This window comes from Pituophis catenifer, unplaced genomic scaffold (genome assembly GCF_029215685.1).
Source record: "Pituophis catenifer annectens isolate HBS135680 unplaced genomic scaffold, rPitCat1.0.hap2 SCAF_2, whole genome shotgun sequence".
NCBI lineage: Eukaryota > Metazoa > Chordata > Lepidosauria > Squamata > Colubridae > Pituophis > Pituophis catenifer.
In genome coordinates this window covers 75,294,842-75,316,145 of record NW_027256882.1, presented here as the reverse complement: position 1 = coordinate 75,316,145, position 21,304 = coordinate 75,294,842, and the positions used below count along the sequence as shown (strand labels likewise).

The window sequence follows — 21,304 nt, the reverse complement described above, 5'->3', positions numbered from 1 at the left end:
CTATTCTCTCCAATAGTAACAGACTAATATTTTATAGCATAAAGGGGGAAAATGAATGATACATAGCAGGCACAAGTAATCATTCCTCCTTATTTTATTTCTAAACATCTCTCCTGCCTTTTGTGTAGACAAGATAAGTATAAGAGATGTGTCATATTTTTTTTGTTTCTAAAAATAGGTTTACAAAGATTCTTAAAATCCACATAAAAGGACATTACAGCATATTGACCTGTAAAACTGTAGGCTGAGATGTTAATATACAAAATATAATGCAAAATGCAAACACAAAAAAGTTGTGGAAGAGTCCTTGGAGACATATTTAGACATTCAAGTAAAATCCAAGTTAGAACTCTTCTTTCATCCTAACACTTTATGCGCATTCAGTCCTTTAAAGCAGTAGTTCTCAACCTGTGGTCCATTGTCCCCTGGGGGAGCATGATGTTGACACAGGGGGTCCGTGAAGGCTTGAAGAAATTTATGATTTAAATCTTGAGTTAAGTCTTGGGGGCCTGTGGCCATGGAACATGGCCACAAAAGATATTTAAAAAGCGTCTGTGGTGAATAAAAGTTTGAGAACCACTATTTTAAAGACATAGTAAAAATAGAGTCATGTTAACTGATGGTAGCAGAAATCAGAAGAGACACTTCACAAAAGCTTAAGACTTTTAATAAAATATGTTAGTCTGAAAAGGTGCTACTAGACCCGTGATGGCGAACCTATGGCACACATGCCGCAGAGGGCACACGGAGCCATATCTGTGGGCACGTGAGCGTTGCCCTAGCTCAGCTCCAGCACGCATGCGCACACCAGCCAGCTGATTTTCAGGCCTTCTGGGCCACCAGAAGTCGGAAAAAGGGCCATTTCCAGCCTCCAAGAAAGCCTCTGGAGCCTGGGGAGGGTGAAAAACGGACCTACTGGGCGCATGTGTGTGGGGGGGGCAGGGGGCAATGAATTATGGGTGTGGGCACGCGCGACACCCTCCCTCACACTCCCCCCACTTTTGGCACACGACAGCAAAAAGGTTAGCCATCACTGTACTAGACTCTTGATCATACCTTTGTCAAGAAAGAATGGTTGTCTAATCTCCACTGTATATAAGAAGATTATCCTGAGAAAACATGCATTAATATTCAGGTTTGTTGTCTAAAAACAACCCCCAAATAATCAAACACTCCCAAATGATCAAACAATAAGCATGTAACAGTAATTCCACGCATGTATTTTGCTTGCCTGTGGGGTATGCCAAATAACAGTAGTTTTCAGTGGACATACATATGTTCAGTGGACATACAAATTTATGTAGTCAGATTACAAAGTGATCTAACTGCTTTTGGTAAAATATTTTAATAAAGTAAGGACCAAATAGTCCATTTTCTTAGCAAGTCTAAATATTAGGAGTCTGTACCTTATGCACATTAGCCAGTAATTAATTAGCATGTTTTCCAATTGTAACTTCATTGCTGTAACAGTTTATATTCAGATAGCTGGCCATATGAAGCAGAGATTTGGGAATTTCTCTCGCTATCTCTTGACTTTTATCTTTATTACCATTGCAATTAACTCACTCTGTGCCCTGTAGTCTGTATAAATTTATGTCTCTCAGTGCAAGAAAATCGTATTTGCTCTCAAGTAATGGTAGAGCAATAGGTCACTCTTTCTCCTAAGAATGTGGGAACATCTTTTTTTTTATCGTCAAAGACATCTATAATCCAGTGCTCTTCTGCTGTCCCCAGGAACCAATTCAATGTTCAAGATGTTAAAGCAACCTTTTATCTCAGTTGTTCCCAATCAGGTGGTAATTTGAATTCCACAGAGAATGGAAAGCCCCCATGGATAGTAAGTGCTATTAGCCTTATCATACCAGAATGTTATTGCCAGCAGTACATCTGCTCTGTACTATGGCAATATGCTGCCTATGCTTCATAATGATTTCTTGACCAATACTCATTTGATAATACATGCAAACATTGTTATAAGAACTGTATTTCTTGCTCCCTTGTTGTTGCATTTGTGGTTTCTCTTCCCTTTAAAAATACAATCACACAACTATTAAAATTTCAAAATTTCTCAGTTTCATATTGTCTCTTAAGAAACAAAGTTATTAACAGATCGTCACTGGAACTTTTTATTCAGTTTTTATTTTCTTCATTTAATTTGCTGTTGAACATAGAACAACTTATACTGCTCTCAAAAAATGTTTTTGTACGATAATATAGATTAACTTTCTCCAACTTCATACCTTACAGAATTACCTGGATTGCAAAATGCACAATTCCCAGATTGAATTTGGGGATTTGCAGTTCCATCCTATCTAGAGGGCACAAAGGCAGGAAAGGCAGGGATAGACTGTATTTATTTATTTTTTATTTTATTTAATTTGTATACCACCCTTCTCCAACAGGACTCAGGGTGGTGAACAGCCACGGTAAAAAATAACATATAAAATTTAAAAGCAGTTTAAAAGACATTAAATAATTTTGGCCATCAATTTAAAACAACCCAGTTAAAACCAATTACAAATTAAAACCGAAAGGATGGGATCAAGCCAGCCCGGCTAGATGAAATAGATGTGTTTTCAGGGCCTGACGAAAAGTCCGGAGGTCTGGTATCGTGCGTACCTTTGGGGGTAGATCGTTCCAGAGGGCAGGTGCCGCCACAGAGAAGGCTGTCGCCAGCTGACATTGTCTGGCCGACGGCACCCTGAGGAGGCCCTCTCTGTGCGAGTGAACTGGCCGGTGGGAGGCTATTGGCGGCAGAAGGCAGTCTCGTAAATACCCCGGCCCTAAGCCATGGAGCACTTTAAAGGTGGTCACCAACACCTTGAAGCGCACCCGGAAGACCAACCCTGTAAAACAGGGACTTATCTGAAGCTGATAAGCATTTAGAACTCTGTACTATGAGAAAATCAGAATAATGATGAAAACTGAAGCATAATTTTTTATAAATCATGAATTATCATCCGCCCTGGGTCTTCGGAGAGGGGCGGCATATAAATTGAATAAATAAATAAATAAATCCATCTAAGTTCAGATGTGCCTTTAAAGTTACCAACACAGTGTTGTTTTGTTCAGACAGAATGTCAAGTATTCATCTTAGACCATATCCCTACTTGTAAGTTCACCATTCTATGAAATATTCACAGTCAGTAAATAACTTAATAGCCCTTTATCAAATCCTATTCTGTTATGAAGCATTATGATAACCAAAACAACAGTATTAGAGTTCAAATATCAAATACAAAATAACAAGTTTCAAATACCCTCGAGTTTTATAGTAAAAAGGACAATAATTTATATAGAGAGGCACCATTCTTTTCTATTTCACTTTCTCTATTCCTCTCTTTAAAACTTCTCACCTTAAAAAAATTGTGATAGTGTTACTTCTATACCATCAGCTCCCAACTTGGTTAGGATAACTACCCACAAATTGGAGACTAGTGGATCAATAGAACTTTTCCCTACCTGATAGTTTCCAGATGCATTGGAACTCTGAAAATTACACAAATGTGGTAAGAAATTGGGGAGCTGTGATCCCAACAGATGTGGAAGACATCATTTGGGAGAAAGATGATTTAGAGGGAGACCTATCATGATAGTCAACCATGATCATATAATTTAATAATAACAAAGTGTATTTTACTACAGTGGAACATCACATTTTGCACAGCTCTGTCAGTAACGTAAATGACTAATGAAGGCATAGGTGAAAAGGATTTTTTTTCTTAATCAGCATCATATTAGGAAACTTTAATTTGAATTCTTTTTTCCCCTCTTCACAGTATCGTCAAGTAGAATTATTTTTCAGCATCTTTACTTTGATTTTAATACATAATGTTCTTAATTTTTTAAAGCCAAAGCCAAGTGAAACTGTCACAACTGATGAATCTGGGGTAAGATAGCAAACTAACCCCAGTAATTGTACCTCTACTTCAAGTTTATTCTTTTTATTATTCTTTCCTCCACTGGTTTTTTTATATTTGTCCTAAAAAAATGTATGCAGTGATTGATTTTGTTGTCAGTGTACCTATCAAACCGTACTACAGGCAAATTCAACTTGACCCTATAAACAATGTGGAAAGCATGTTAATGCATGTGATGAGTGAAGCATTTATACGGATTTTGTGTACCAGCATGTCATTTTTTCCTGTCACCTCATACTCATACTTATAAAATGGAAAAGGACTCAGAGACACATATTCCAACCTTACGTCTTTCACCTTTGCATTTGTTATTGTTTTTCTTTTTTCCTGAATTGTTCTGTATTCTGCTTTTAACATGGTTTGATTTTTGTATAATATCCTACAGAACAGTGAAGACAGTGCTAGAATCTCCATCACATTTTTCCGTCTGTTTCGAGTTATGCGATTAGTGAAGCTCCTCAGCAGGGGAGAAGGAATCCGAACTTTATTGTGGACATTTATTAAGTCATTTCAGGTATGCATAACATTCAAAAGAATTGCTTTTTCGAGTCAAAATGCAATGTATTAGGTATTGCATGGTGTTTCAGAGTGAAATACAGTATAAACTAGGGGTCAGCAACCTGCGGCTCTGGAGCCACATGTGGCTCTTTCATCCCTCTCCTGCAGCTCCCTATTGCCGGTCGGCTCCACAGTTAATAGGGCTTTTGGTTAGGACAGGTAGAGGAAAAGGGACGCTGTGCTAGGAGGAGACTGTATGGTGGGGGAACTGGACTTCCGGCCAGGTCCAGAATTGAATGGGGGGCTTCCAGTTAGGACCTTTGTGGCTCTTTGAGTGTTTAAGGTTGCCAACCCCTGGCATAAACAATGGTGATGTGTATTATCAGGATGTTCAATATCTGTGTCTCTCTTGTGTGTATATATTTGTATGTGTGTGTTTTGTGTGTACGTGTGCATGAGTATGCATACATATACATGTATATCTTACTTGCATCATATTGATTGGAATATATATTTACATTATTTTATTTATTTTTAGTTATTTTTTACATTTACGTGCTGCCCAGCTCCCTCAAAGAGGGACTGGTGATATACAATAAAATATTAAAATATAAAACAATATATATGAAAGTTAAAAACATTTTTTTAAAATTTAAGAGGAGACAAGAGATTAAAATTAATTACAAGGCTAAGGGAGGGCTTCCAGGGGACTGACTGGCCCCATGACTGCATATTTCCCTGGGCTCCCCATGTGAGGTTGCAGAGCCATGTCTTAACTCCTGTTTGGCATGCCAAGAAAGTGGGGGCCAGTCTGACCTCTGCAGAATAATATTCTACAGGGTGGGAGCAAGAGCTCTCTTCCTAGAACCCACTAATAAGAATTCTTTAAATGATGGGATTGGTAACATACCCTCCCTGCCTGATTGGGTGGGCTGGGCTGATGTGATAGGATGAAGACAGTTCCATAGGCCCTATTCCAAAAAAGATCTGATTATGTGTATAGATCTGAATAATACAATAATCCGCATAGCTCTTAAATTGTGCCCAATTCTTCGCAGTTCTAATTAAATATTTTCACAAGAATTGGTGAGGCATATTTCCTGTGTGCCCATGATTACAGACCAAGGATAATAACCTGGTTCGTAACTGTTGCTGTTACTCCAACCATGCTAATTCTTCATTCAGAAATATGCCATCGTATTTCTTAATTGTTCAAAAGGATGGAAATTACTAATTAAAATTATTAGTAATTTTGGAATACTAGTTTAAAAAGAATTTATTAATCATAAGGTCTAATCCTATACAGATAGTCCTTGATTTACAACCACAATTCAGCCTAAAATTTGTGTTGTTAAGTGAGAATTTGTTAAGGGGGTTTTGCCCCATTTTATGATGTTTCTTGCCACAGCTGTTTAGTGAGTCACTGCAGTTAAGTTAGCAACACAGTTGTTAAGCAAATTGACTTTGCTTGTTAGAAATTTGCAAAACTTCTAACAAGCAAAGTTAGGTTACCCTGGGATCCTGGGACACAGCAAAGGTTATAAATATGAACCAGTTGTCAAGTACCTGAATTTTAATCACATGATCATGGGGATGCTGCAAAGGTTGTAACTGTGAAAAACAGTCATAAGTCACTTTTTTCAATGCCATTGTAACTATGAATGGTCACTAAATGGACTATTGTAAGTCAAGGATTACCTGTATACGTTATTTTAAAATAACATTTAAAATAAAATAAAATAAAATAAGACTCAGCTTTATGTTGAGTCACCACCCTGAAACAGCAAGCAACATTGAAGTCAACATATTAGTGCAAGTGATTACAACATACTTCCATGTGTGGATAGCATTTCAAATAACTGTAGAGCTTTCCCTGCCAATCCTTGTCTATTTATTTCTGATGAGTAAAAATTAAAAATAGAAAAATGTATAGTCCATGCATAATAGCTTCAAAAATAGATGCAAGTTATTATTTTCAAACTTCTTTTCATTTTAGGCTCTGCCATATGTTGCCCTTCTGATAGCTATGTTGTTTTTCATCTATGCGGTTATTGGAATGCAGGTAATAAAAACATTTTTTTTCCTGATGAGGAAGTATATGATGTAAGCCAGTTATTAAGGGATGGGATATTGACAGTCTCTTGCCAATCTGTGTTAGAATACCTACTGTATATAGAGAATGTGCTAATTTGCTGCCAACACTTTCATTAAAACTTAGGCCAAACTTACTTAAAGGATATATTTTTTAAATCCCTGGACTGAACTGGGGTCAATGCTATTTAATTCATTCACAAATGGGAAATGAAGTTTGTATATTGCAACCCCTTATTCTATATAGTAAAAGCTTGCAAAGAGGCAATAACATGGCAAATGACATAGTCATAGATAAACCAATGACATAGTGATCATTAACCATAGCATGGTAGCAGTGCAACAGAAAAAATACATGTTAGGAATTAGGATTGAAAACAACACAACTAAATAAATAGGATCTTTCTTTAAATACAATCTATTACAGAGTTAGAAAAGTTGCTGATAAATATAATAAACATTTTGAAGTGCTAAATTAGCTGCTCCTTAACGGAGTGCTGAAATATTTGGCATTTTTTAGTTTGGTGGTTGGGGAAAACAAAGCAATGAGAATGTATAAAAACTCTAAGTATCATATTTTTCAGAGTATAAGATGCTCCAACTATAAGATGCACCTACCTTTTTTGGGGAGGAAAACAAGATATACGCTAGTGTGTGGATATGGGAAATACTATGAAATTTTACCAGTTTGGAACTGTTTTAAGTTTTTTTCTTTGCATAGATTGGTATTGTAATCAGGATCAGTAAGTTATTCAGCACACAATCTGTTAGATATAAAGCTTTTTCCCCCCTCTCTTTGTTTTCCTTTAGGTAACATTTTAATTAAGTTAGTGAACTACTTTTTAAATTCCAGCTAATTGTTGATTCTAGACAGAAATTTTACAACAAAAGGACACAAAGAAGAAAATAAGATTCATAAAACACTCACAATAACTCTGCCTCCCAGCACAGCAAACAGTCTGCTTTAGTTTCGTTTTCAGCACAGCTTGATTAGCGCAATTAAAAAAAAAATCTGCCTCCCAGCAATTTGCCTGCTTGCCCTCGCAGCAATAGGCAATGGCAAATTCCTGCAGCCTGAAACAGCTGAGAGTTGGGAGTCCGATCCAACAGACAATCAACTACTTGTGCTAATCAGGCTGTCCTGAAGCTGAAACGGGCTGTTTGCAGTTTGCTGCTTTCTGCAAGGAGGTAAATTGCTGGGAGGCAGAGGCCAAAGGGTGGAGGCCGGCAAGTTGGTGGGGCTACATTCGGTGTATAAGATGCACCCAAATTTTCAACCTCTTTTAGGGGGAAAAAAGTGTGTCATATACTCCAAGAAATACGGTAAGTCCCCAAAGGCTGCTTGGTGGGTTGAAAATTTCTGCTCATTGTTTTATTTTCCATTACTTTTTCTCCAGTTTCTTTCAGTTTCCTTTCCTACTTCTTGCAATTGTACTACTTTCTTTCACTCAGTCTTGCTCTGGGCCCATTTGTCATAGCACAAAGATGCTCCACCAACCATTTTTAGGGATATTTCTTCACAGTATATGCCGCAACTAAACAGCTGTTTGGCTGCATTACATTCCCATCAGAAAATCATGCCATTCTAAATCTTGCTGCATCTACAGTGCATGCCCACCAATGTAGAAAGTAAGAAATATAACCCTTGATAAAGATGTGCAGGCACCTGGCCAAATATTTAAGTTTAGAATGTCCAAATAATATTTAAAATTGGCTCAGGCAGGTGCCTTCCTAATTCACTAAATTATAAGGAGAAGAAGATACAGCCCAATCAGAGTTTCATAATCCTTTTATTAGTCAATTTCAACAGAAGTAGTTATTGGGTGAAACTGATTTTATGGTCTGTTCTACCTAATGAGCCTGATTCTATGCACCAGAATGGGTCTGTGTTGTGCTGCTATCTATATGTTGTTAACATGAAAAATCCCATATTAAGATTGAAATTCCAGCCCAAAGGAAATACCCTATCCAGTGAAAAGCCTCCACCAGTTGGTGTGCACAGTAGTCTGGTGACTACTCCATGTGCTCATCAATTGAATAATTAATTTTCAAAAACCTGAAATGTATGGGTCAACTATTCATTTACAAGGTAGCAGTAATTAAAGTTAACAATTTTAAATTAAACAATTAAAGTTCAATGTTTTGGTGCTTGCTAATAAGCCAACTGGTTGACAGAAAATGAAAGAAACAAAGCCAGCCCTATAGCGCTCAAATTCAGCATCTGGAGGAGCAATATTAGAGAAGCAGAGTATAACACCTTAAACTATTCCCTGATTGGCTCATCTACAGTTTAAACTGGAATACAGGCAAAGACCCTCCAGCCACCTACAACCAGAAGGAGGAAATGGGTGACACAGAAGGGGAGCAGATAATAGAGATGGAAATGATGCAAGGCCCAAATATGGCAAGGTGGCAAACAGTGTTTTGGATCTTAGAGAATTACATAAATGTGTTTAAACTGCCCAAGCATCAGTTAACTAAGAAAGATGAGAAGAAAAGGTATACAGTTTTGACTGGAACACAGACCTATATAAAGGCATTGACTTCTTTATATCACAGAGGACAATCGTATGTGTATATACCTTCATTTTTCTCTGTAATGGAGTTTCATTCAACTGATTCATATCTAGAAGTCTTTTCTTAGATAAAATACTCTGAAATAAGGGATTAAACACCTGAAGAGCTGAGGTTTACTACCAATCTGTGTTTTAAAACCTGACAATTATGGCTAAGGATCAATGTGCCAGTAAATTATTATTATTATTATTGGTAGTAGTGGTAATATTAGCATTATTAATATTAGGGTTCAAAAATAGGAAACGTTTCATATTACAAGCCTCTGACTCAATACTGCAGAAAATCAACTGTTTAGGCTTATCAAAATTGCAAAAGGTTACCATGGGTAAGCTGTTACTTCTCTTTCAGGTATTTGGCAAAGTTGCTCTGAAAGATGGCAATCAAATTAACAGGAACAACAACTTTCAAACCTTCCCCCAAGCGGTGCTTCTTCTCTTCCGGTAGAATTTGTTTGTTATTACTGGCATAGAGTTCATAAGGATCCGGTTTGGTCTAGTAGTTAAGGCACTAGGTTAGGAACCAGGAGACTGTGTGTTCTAGTCCCACTTTAGGCATGAAAACCGGCTAGGTGATTTTGGGCCAGTCACTTTCTCTCTCAGCCCATAACATCAGACTAGGGCAATAAACCAGTTGGTCAATTCCTGTTGCAACCAAATGGATCAATCCTTGGTTGACCTGGAAAAAGAGTACTCTGAACTTGTAGGAAAACTCTAGGAAGAAAAAAAAGAGTTCAAAAATGTGTGGAATGGTTTTGTGGTAGGTTGTGAAAAAACACTTTATTAACCTAAGAAATTAATCTTCTGTTCCTTTAACAGTACATATAATATAGGTCATAAACAAGTAAAATATTTAACGTACCTTAATCTAAGATGGGACATCAGGTGAATCATTATGGTACTTTTGCTGGAACTTCTGAGTATTCCACAGATATTTAGTCTGCCAATGAATTAAAAATGACAGTGAAGAAGCTAGAATGCAAGAAATGCCAGATTCTTGCTTGTTCTCTATCATTTGGTGATTTTTAATGATTTTTACAATTTTTCAGACCTTCAATGTTTTACTTAAAAAGAAATGAAAATATTCACTTTAACTTCTACCACGTTGTAAACAGCCTGAAACAGTTGTCCCCTTCGATACTTTTCATAACTCAGAAAGAGCCACTTCATGAGTAGATACGTTTTATGTGGTTATCAGTAGCTATTATGTGGTTAACAGAAAAAGAGAAAGGACTGCAGGACTTCCAGCAGTGACTTCCAATTAAAATGTCGATTGCCAAAGATCAATGTGAGAATATGTAATTGAATATGAGTAGAAATTACATATGAGAGCTAAAAGGCGCAATTTAGGTAGCCTAATCATGTACTGTCCACATATCCTCCCTTACTGCCCCAAATAACATGATGATACAGTTAGATAAGTCTGTGTTAAAATTATACATTCAGTAGCTGCTGTATCCCTGTCGTGTCTAATGGGGTTGCAAGGAACATCAACAATAAATTAAAAGCTGGGACATTCATAGGAAAAGCAGAGAGGAAAGCCCCATCCAGGGACCAGAAAGTGCAGAAGTAGCACCATACAATTAGAAAATATATAGTATAAGCTAGTTAAGCAGCAGACTAAACTTCAGACTAAGAAAATTTGGTTAGAGTTTGTCTACACAAATACCAAGGTATGTAGATTGTGTGGAACTGACTTTAGTGGCACAGGAAAGCAAATGATGAAAACTGTATTTTGACAACACAACAAAACCATGTAATTTACATTACCTGCACTCAATGTTGGGATACAAATATTAAAGGCCAGGGTGCACGTTTCATCATTTTTTTTCAACAACACAGTTTGTCCCAGATGCCTATACAAAGGAAGATTGTAGCTAATACTCTCTTAAAATTGGTTTTGTCAAAAAAATTTTTTAATATGGTTATCTGTCTTGTGTATGAATTTTGGGCGACTAACAACAATCAACAAAAGCAATAGAATAAAACATCTACAGATCAGCGATGAAATCCGACCAGTTATATCCGGTTCGCGTCAACCGGTAGGGCCGGCGACGGGAGGCTCTGGTCAACCACTGGGACATCATTATGTCCTGTTTTTGACCCTCTGTGCATGTGCAGAAGGCTCTGCGCATGCGCAGAAGAGGCGTGCATTCACATTTCCAAACCAGTAGCGAAGGTAAGCATTTTATCGCTGCTACAGATCAAGTAAAAAACAATTAAAACATAACACAATAGACGTCAAGTGCTATATATACTAGAGTATCAGACTCAACAAACCACACATACATTAGGCTCATCTAGCTGCCTGGAAAGTTATATTTTTTCCTCAATATCTGGGAGAAAAAAATCAAGACTTCACAGTCTTCTGGAAGGCCAAGAGGGTGGAAACCGAGCAGGATGCATAGGGGAGTCTGCTTCATAGGATAGGTGCCATAACAGGAAGGCTCAGTTGGTCCTAGGTCTAACAAGATGGCATGATTTAATAGAAGGGATGGAACAAATTTAGTGGGAGCAACAGAGATGATCTTGGAGAAACTGTTCAGAGGTGGCTACAACATGTGCAAAAACATGTTTTCAAGCTTGTGAAACAAGGAAAGATTAGGAAGAGACCCAACCTGGCTCCACCCTGACTCTCTGAAGTATAAGAGGGAAGGAGAACTAGGATACCTCCTGCGTTAATTGTGCCATTCTCAATGGTTGCCTAATGATATAGTGCAATTGGAGTTCTGCATATTTTTGTATTTCCTGGCTGCTTATTCATTTAACTCCTAAATCCATGTGGGCTCTAGACATTACATGAACAAGCAGCCTAGGAATACAAAAACATATAGAACTCCAATTAAACTACATCATAAGGCAACCATTGAGAATAATTATTAAAAACCACGAGCATAGTACATTAATACTGATAAAATCAATGTACTTATACTTTCAAGATTTTAATCGGAACAGGACATAAAGATTTAATATATTTTTAAATATACAACATAGCATGACATCTCTTTACTGTGCCCTCATTCATTGTCTGGGACCATTATTAGGAAACAACAATAGCAATGTTATGCTAGAAGAAACAATATTGTTTGCTTTATTTTATCTTCCTTTGTTCCATATTAAAGGTGTGCTACAGGAGAGGCTTGGCAAGACATCATGCTAGCTTGCATGCCAGGAAAGCGTTGTGATCCAGAGTCTGATTATAGCCCTGGAGAAGAATACACATGTGGGAGCAATTTTGCTATTATTTATTTCATCAGTTTCTATATGTTATGTGCTTTTTTGGTGAGTCTAGAAAGTAAAATTTCTGAATGGCTAAAATTTGAACACAAAAATGTACTAAAGATTAATTATATTAACTCACAAAGCATATGTTATGTTATGTTATGTTATGTTTTGTTTAGTTTATTTAGTTTAGTTTAGATTAGTTTATAGTTTCCTTTCCTCATTGCTGTTACTTATGTGGTAGTCCACTTTCAAAGACTGTATGCCTGAAGTATTAATATCAGATTAAAACAAAAACTGAGTTAATTCAATTATTATCCATCAGTACAATGTAAGCATGTTATCTTGAATGAAAATCGCGGTAAATTTTAGTACCACCTTATAAAGCCTTAGTAAGACCACACCTGGAATACTGCATCCAGGTTTGGTCACCAGATTACAAGAAAGATGTTGAGATTTTGGGAAAAGTGCAGAGAAGAGCAACTAAGATGATTAAAGACCTGGAGACTAAAACATATAAAGAACTGTTGCAGGATTTGGGTATGGATAGTCTAGAGAAAAAAATGACTAGGGGTGACATGACAGCAGTATTCCTGTATTTGAGGGACATATTTCTATTGTTTTTCTCTAATATGCTATTTTCTTTTAATAGCATTCTGACTAATGAGAACATATTTCTTGCCTTGACATGAATGTGTTCAGTAATATTATACCTGCTCAACATAGCATTTCCTTTTCTTTTAATAATCTACTTTTTTCTGTCACTGTTGTTGCAGTTTCTATTATAAAATGTTTGTCACATATACACAGTTGGTATAACATTTCCAATTTCACAGAAGCTGGCATGCTAGTATATTTATGAATATCTTACATTAACTCTAATCTTCAAAGCCATCAATGGTATGGGACCAATTTTAAGATTAGCTTCCACTTATAGGAATCTGTCCAACCTTTGCTCTAATAATCCTTCCACTTTCCATCTAAAGAATGGAAGGTGTACATAAAAGAAAAGGCTTTCCCATGGAACATTGTGCCAAAAGGAGCAAAAAACATAATCCTGTATTTATTCTACTCTGAAGCAAGGGTGTTTACAGCCAGATAAATGCAGACAATTAAATTTACAGGCAAATTTATAGACCTCATTTTTAGCAAGCGTTTATATCTGTCTAAGGCATAATATAAATATGGAGAGGCAGTTTGCTGTAGTGGTTAGGGCTTCGGGATAGAAACCATGACTGTAAGTTCTAGTCCTGCCATAGGCATAAACCAGCTGGATGACCTTTAGCCAATTGCTCTCTCTTAGCCCTAGGAAGCAGACAATGGCAAACCACTTCTAAAATCTTGCCAAGAAAGCTACAAGGACTTGTCCAGGCAGTCACCAGGAGTCAAGACTGATTCACAGGCACCAAAATTCTTTTTCAAAAAATATATATTTATTTCAGAGTCCAAATCTAATTTAATAAGTAAACAAAATTTTCAAAGTGTTCTTTCTGATTGCTACCTGAGCTATATGGTAATATTGTCTTCTATGTCTTGTTTTTAAGATTATCAATCTTTTTGTGGCTGTCATCATGGACAACTTCGATTATCTGACACGTGATTGGTCTATCCTTGGTCCACATCATCTGGATGAATTTAAAAGAATATGGTCAGAATATGATCCTGAAGCAAAGTAAGTTACACTCATGACTACAATATATCCCCATCAAAGGAGGTTAAAAAACAAAACAAAACAATGCCTAATTTAAATCAGCTGGAGCTATTTAATTTTTTTAAATCTTTTTTATAGAGGGAGAATAAAACACCTTGATGTTGTTACTTTATTGCGACGCATCCAGCCTCCCCTTGGTTTTGGGAAGTTATGTCCTCACAGAGTAGCCTGCAAGGTAGGCTGAGGTCATTGATTCTTTGAAAACCTTTATAAGTAATGCAATTTTCTAGAGAAGAGATACCTGTATATTCATTGTACCCAATTCTCCAGTGTTAATTATTAGCTTTTTCACTAGGCTCTGTTGGATATTATTACAAAAGTAATGCCACCTCTTTCCTTTGTTCTGGGTCATTGATATGGAGTAGTATTTGGCTGGTAGCAAAAGAAAGTTTTGGAGAATTCATTCAATAGTCAAGATTTTTATAAATTACTTATTCTCAGTTATGAAAGGAGGTAAAGAAGTCCCATATACATCAAAAGCTCGCCCTAATTAAAGCAAGAAGATTGATGGTTCTTAGTTTAAAAAAAATACATGACATGGATTTTGCTCCTGAGATCACTGGCTCATGTGACTCATGTAACTTCCAACTAGAACTAAAAGGCCAGCTGCGGTCCTCTGATCAAAAATGGTTGTCTATCAACATAGAATATAAGCAGGAAAAGCACAGTCGCTTCTGGTTGTGAGGACGTTTCCAAATTTATACTGAAGTTGTATATACAAACACCATCCTATCTTCAGCAGATCAGCAGTGTTGTGGTAATGCCTAGATATAGCTTAACATTTACAAGTAGTAAAGTGTACATTTACAGGTAGTTAAGTGTAAGTAGTACACTTACTACTAAAGAAGTAGTAAGCAGTTGAATCATAGCATGAAACTAGCATTTTATTATTAATTGATATTAGCAAATGCCTTTAAATTACCCATGAGAAGAGCATGATGGAAAGGATCATCTTATTTTCTTTGGTAAATAAAATACTTATAGTTATTTTTTTAAAAAAAAACAAGTTTCATTTCAGAACAATGGAAATTTCAAAGATATCTAGAATCATTATCCACAGAAATTACTTATTCTTCCTGCAGCTATAGATATTTCCCACTGATTTTATGAGAGAACTAAATAAATATGAAGCTATCAAATAAAAAGAAATGAAATTTTATAATAATTATGGTATGCTCATCCCAAATATTTATTTTCTTCCATTAATGTATAAAGTATGTTTGGCATGAATTATTTTATGTGTTAATTATAAAACACTCACTTATAGAACTCTCATGTCAGGCGGAATTTCCTCTATTTTGTAAGATATCCCTGTAGTATTCAGCTCATGACATCTATGAATAATAATAACCACTAGACTATGATATGTCCTCCTATGCATTTTTAGATTAATTTCCTGGGCATACCCTTTATGATAAACTGATAAACGCAGACTGAACCTTCTTTGTGTCTATTTCTTTTTTAAATATCTGCAGAGGTTGGTAGCCATGAACATGCCCCTAAACAGTGATGGAACAGTTATGTTTAATGCTACTCTATTTGCTTTAGTAAGAACAGCCTTGAAAATCAAAACTGAAGGTAGGAGCCTACAATAAACATTTTAATTATTCTTTATTTCTTCTTATCAAATAATTAGTACTGATCTTTGATATATGTGGTGGCCACCCTGGAGACCTTGTAAATGTAAAAGATTGCATGTATGTCTATGGAGATTCTCAGTCATTCAGGCCATGGTTGTCCCAAAGGTGCTTTTTTCAAGAGGCAACTGAACTTTCTGGTTTTTCTTTGAAGAGGTTTCACTTCTCATCCAAGAAGCTTCTTCAGCTGTTACTCTGTTTCCCCCAAAATAAGACATCCCCTGATAATAAGCGCAATTGGGCTTTTGAGTGCATGGCAATAAGGCCAAGCACTTATTTCAGGGTTCAGAAAAATATAAGAGAGGATCTTATTTTCGGGGAAACACAGTATTAATATAAACTTCAAATGACCAGCTGTCTGCAAGAAATATAAATCCTTCCATTCCCCACTATCCAGTCAGAGCTGAAGAAGCTTCCTGGATGAGAAGCGAAACATCTTCAAAAAAAAAAAAACTAGAAAGTCCAGTTGCCTCTGGAAAAAAGCACCTTTGGGTTGCATGTATGGTTCTCTGTAAAAGTATTGTAGTTATGTTTGTACCCAAAAATGTCAGTTTTTTCTGGGGCAGTAGTTTCCTTTACTGAAAAATAGGATAGGTGGTGGGAATCAGTTGCACTTTGAACTTATATACACTGGTCTTGATTTCTCAAAATCTCTGGCCTTCAAAAAATTGTATATAATAAAAAGGAACATGTTATTGTTGACAAAGTAATATGCAATTAGAAAATATGTTTTATCAAATATGAAATTCATCGGTATCAGTAATTTCTTTATTTTGCACATTTGCTTCAATTTGGTATCTGCAGACCAGAGGACCAATTATTCATAACCATTGTTTTCCTTTTGACAGCTGCTTTGACATTTACTATGAGGAGATAACATTTTGCATACGACCAATACATCAGATGACTTTTTGAACTACTCTATATTTTTAAGATATAATCTGTTTAAACAATGATGGCATTTCATGTAAAGTCTTCCTTGTTTATGCTACTTGTTCGTTGAAATGGCTACCAGCAGTACTAATGTTGGTGTCTGTCAATTTCCTTCTGGATCTTAACCAGTATTTCTTCTGTGCTGATTGCTGAAGGATCTGTGAAATCAACCCTCCAGCTGTCACCCTCCAGCTATCACTCTCCAATTCAGGCTTGTGAGCTTCTCAAATGTACCCTGGTGGCCACTGTGTTTGTTTCTCTTGCCATAAAAACAGCAGCAATGTGGAGGTGTTCCTGAAGCAGTCCAAGCCAGATAGGAACCACTTCAAAATCTATTAATCCAATCGGCCAGACTTGCTGTGGGAGCAGAACATCACAAAGCTACTGGAAGTGATAGACCCTCTCTTGAATCTGTGTCATATTTGACTATGTTATGTTGTCCCAAAGCAAAAGCAAAGTAAACTAGTGTCAAAGCTATTGACCTTTTGTGGAAACTTCATTTAACTTTGGCTTAGCTGTAGAGATCCCAACCATGTGTAGAGATACTGACATTTTGCTCTTTAGTTTAGTTTATATTAATATATATAATTCCTTCCTTTCTTCCTTTCTTCCTTCCTTCTCATTCTCCTCAGGAAATTTAGAGCAAGCAAATGAAGAACTCAGGGCAGTCATAAAGAAAATTTGGAAGAAAACTAGTATGAAGCTCCTGGACCAAGTTGTTCCTCCTGCTGGTGGTTAGTAACATGATTTCCTATAGCTTCTGCATTTTAAATACAAAACACAGAAAAATACTATAACAGTATGCTAATGTTAACTAAGTGACAAGATAGTAAAGTTTTAGATACTAATTTACAGTAAAACACATAGCATTCTGAAATAAAGAATTTAAACTTCCTTTATACATAAACCTTTCAATTTATAGGCTTCAGAATAATAATAAGCCTTTATTATCTTCACTAATTCATTTAAATTTGGAATTTAGTCTAAAATTTGTGAGCCATTCTTTCATTTATTCTCCTTCAACACAAAATGATTAGGTAAACTAAATTGCTTCCAAAATTTAAGAAAATAGTTAATCAAGAGTAAATAATTTTATTAAGAAATACAGAGTAAACAAGCCGCTAATGTTAGTATATTAGCTAGAACTATGTAACTAGGAAAGTTATGATTGATTTAAATGAAATTATGCATCTAGGTTAAATGCAAATGTACATATTAACTATATATGGATGGCTATATACTTGTTGATAGATACAGTGATAAAGTGTTGACTGCGGGTGATGTTCTGATTTGCTGTTTTCATTTTAAAAGTGCAGGATCTCTTGCATAGTTAGAAAACATCTACGGCTGCTGTCAGACATTGAAGAGACCCAGCTATTGGAGTTCATCTTCTAAAATGTTTATACTTTGCTGTACTTCTTTAGTATTATTGCACCCTTCAAGATTACTCTGGTTTAGGTTTTTAAAAATTACTTAACTGCTGAAGGTACTGAATTCTGTCCTCCCTCCAAAGATGACCTCCTTAGTATTTCAGGAGAGAGAGAGAGACAGACAAAAAGAAAGAGCATGTTTAGCTGTCCTACTTTTCAGCCAGCCCAGAAGAAGCCCCTGGCAACTGACAACTCAGATTCAGGGTGGGATGGGACAATGCCAAGCAATGCCAACTGTCCAAAGAAGAAATACTGCACATTTAAAATGACATTTCTATGTTCCCTTCTGCTTTTTTCTAGCCGCACAGCTGATTTCTTGCATGGCCTAGATGAGTTTGCTTTTGTTGTAACGATGTGCTTGAGCTTTTTCTGCAGCCTCTATTCCTTTCAACTATCAGTCTTTTCAGAATATTCTGAAGCAATTCTGTTTTAGGGTGGTGGCATGGAATCAGTGTTGCCTCTGGCCAGCTTCATTCCCCTCTTTTTATTGAAATACAGAGACATGCTTCAGAATAGCAAGCCATGGCTGTCTAAACTGAGCATGAAGAACCTTTTACTGAGTATATGATTCAGACCTAACACACAATGCAGGCTTTCTTTAAAGTGGAGTTAGAGAGTTCAGCACAATTGCATCACCGTGTACAAAATGATAACAATGTATTGTGACAAGATGAGTGACCAAACCTGCCTAAAGCAAAGGCACAAAAGTTGTCATTAAAATGTAGGAAACAGAAGACTGTCAAATTTTCGTGCAACACTAAATTCACAAGCACAGTGAAATCAGAGTATAAGGATCATGAAAAAGGAAAGGACGTCATAATAATCTGGGAATATGAAATAAAAACAAACCTATAGAAAAGCAAGCTTGCAGATTCTCATGAACCTGAAGTAAGTTCAAGATTATATAGCTTCAGTTTAAGCAACATCATAATCTGAAAAAAACTTTGTGAATTATACTGGTTTATATTTCAGATCAGACCAATGGCTTAGAATGAAAATAGATGAATATAGGACATATATTGGACAGACCAAAGTTTTTAATCTATGTTAAATTAGGTCACATTATTTCATTAGTTTCAATATGCATTATCTCTCTCAGACAAGACCTAAACAGACTAAATGTTACAGTCATTTCACCATTTCTCAATAATAAGCAGAGTTACGGAATAAGAAATACTAGTACAAGAAGGTATTAGATATTTTTAGATACTATTAGCATTAAATCTACTAATTTTCTTAATTTATTAATACCTCAAAAGAGACTAAAAGTGATTGGAATATCATGTGACAAGTTACATTGCAAAAAATGTAGTTCAAAATGAACGATAATAGGAAGAAAACCCCACTAGAAGCCATTCGTCTGTTTTATTCCAAGGTTTCTTTTAATGCCCCTATTCTTAACTCTTTTCCAAGCACACTGACACCTATCTAATATTCTCTTTTTTCTTCCATACTTGTTTTGTTGAAATTCATTCCCTTCTAATATTTTTTCATGTACATATCAGCTCTGTTTCTTCTACACCCACTTCTTCCTAGCTGTTCCCCTTCACGTACCAAACAATGTATACTGGGCCCAAATTAAGAAACTAAGAAAGGGTCCATGTTTGCATATCTGCTGTTCTACTACAAGCAAGAAATTGCAAACAAAGGCAGGTGAATGTGGAAATACGGATTTGTGAATATCCACTTTCAAACATGCTTATACATCAGAAAAAAAACATATTCTGATAGGTCAGCTTAAGGCATGTTTGTCTATTATAGTGTACAAAGTATTTTGTCCCATTTAGTTTATTTCTTAGTCCTCTGAAATCCATTTTAAATAGCATTCCCTTATTAAAATTAATAGTTTGAGAACTTTTTGAAAAGAAGTTTTTTTCATAAGCTCATAATTATCTTAATATTTTTTTTTATTTGTATTATTTTTACAAAAAATAACTCAAAGCAGCAAAGATAACCAACATGACTTCTTTCTATTTTCCCCACAAGAACAACCCTGTCAGATGGGTTGAGATAGAATGACTGGCCCAAATTCACTTTCATGGCTAAGGTGGGACTTAAATTCATAGTCTTCTGCTTTCTAACCTGGTACCTTAACCACTACCAGTATCAGATCTGTGTGCAGTTTTCTTTTCTTTTATTACTTTTATGACATCCAAGTTTTAGCACCATCTTTTATTCAAAGATAGTCCTTAAGGTACTTTGTCAGTTGCTGTCATCTTCGACATATTAGATTAATATAGGCATCACCAATCAGGACAGAACATACAGGCAGTTGGCCTAATCAAAGAATCAAATTCTTATCATTTCATGAATTCCTTTTTCTGTAGGTTGAAAATGCATGTCACTATTGCATGATTTTCTACTGAACTAAATTCTGAAGGATTCTGTTTATATGGACAGGGGAACATTCAGTGCAACTATTCTGTGGGCATTTTAGTGGTTCAGAGGAGAAGTTAATTCAGGTATAGTCTCAATCAGATTCATTTTAAGAAAATAGTTTCCAAGGTAGATTACACATTAGGTGCTCTCATCCTTTTCAAATATAGTTAAATAACCATGACGATTTAAAGAAAAAAAAAATGACCTGACTTTGAATTGCTAGGACTTCTAAGCTTCCATTGTCACAGGAGGTTGATGAGGACCTTTTCAAATGATATTTTGTCACATGATAAGATCAGGCTCAGCAATGCTATTTAAGAGACAGCATGGAACAGACTGGACTCCCAACCAAGCGACTTTAAATCTTAAATGTTGTTCTTCTAACTCTTCTAATGGAGCATAATATAAAATATGTTATAAAATATGGGTTTGCTCTATAGGTAGTAATGTTAATCTAACCAGAATAATAACATTATTTCTGGCCATCTTGCAATGAAATGCTTTGTAATTGTCCATAATGTAAAAAGTAACATGGATGATTTTTTTAAAAAATCTCTTTTCTGAAATCAGAATCAGATATGGTAGCAAAACACAATATTTGATTATAACACCGGTAATTCAAAGAAACTGTTCACAGTTTTCAGAAAAACTGTCCCTTTTGTACCTTCAAATCATCACCAAAGTGTGGAAGGCCATGCAGAGATCTGGAGCTTGTCAGTGAGGAATAAGAGTAGAGCAATGGGAATCTCACTGTGAGCCAAGCGTAGAAATTAACTTGTTCCTGAAATGATCACTCATGAGTAATATCTTTTAATGGTCATAATGCTATTCAACATATCCAGTTATTGGAAACTAACATCTGCCAAAATTCTTTTGTATTCCATTGTAAAATCTTCCTAAAGACCCCATG

At 36.0% G+C, this 21,304-nt stretch overlaps 1 protein-coding gene across 2 annotated transcripts in view; it reads left to right on the top strand.

Moving 5' to 3' along the window:
* The window catches only part of CACNA1D (calcium voltage-gated channel subunit alpha1 D), a 225,277-nt gene that overhangs the window by 170,396 nt on the left and 33,577 nt on the right, over nt 1–21,304 (top strand). For both annotated transcript variants that reach the window (XM_070936968.1, XM_070936969.1), the window contains 8 exons: nt 4,306–4,434; nt 6,415–6,480; nt 9,435–9,526; nt 12,205–12,364; nt 13,849–13,976; nt 14,094–14,190; nt 15,491–15,593; nt 17,218–17,319. In XM_070936968.1, the coding sequence (XP_070793069.1) occupies nt 4,306–4,434; nt 6,415–6,480; nt 9,435–9,526; nt 12,205–12,364; nt 13,849–13,976; nt 14,094–14,190; nt 15,491–15,593; nt 17,218–17,319 (877 nt within the window). The remainder of the gene's footprint in view (nt 1–4,305; nt 4,435–6,414; nt 6,481–9,434; nt 9,527–12,204; nt 12,365–13,848; nt 13,977–14,093; nt 14,191–15,490; nt 15,594–17,217; nt 17,320–21,304) is intronic.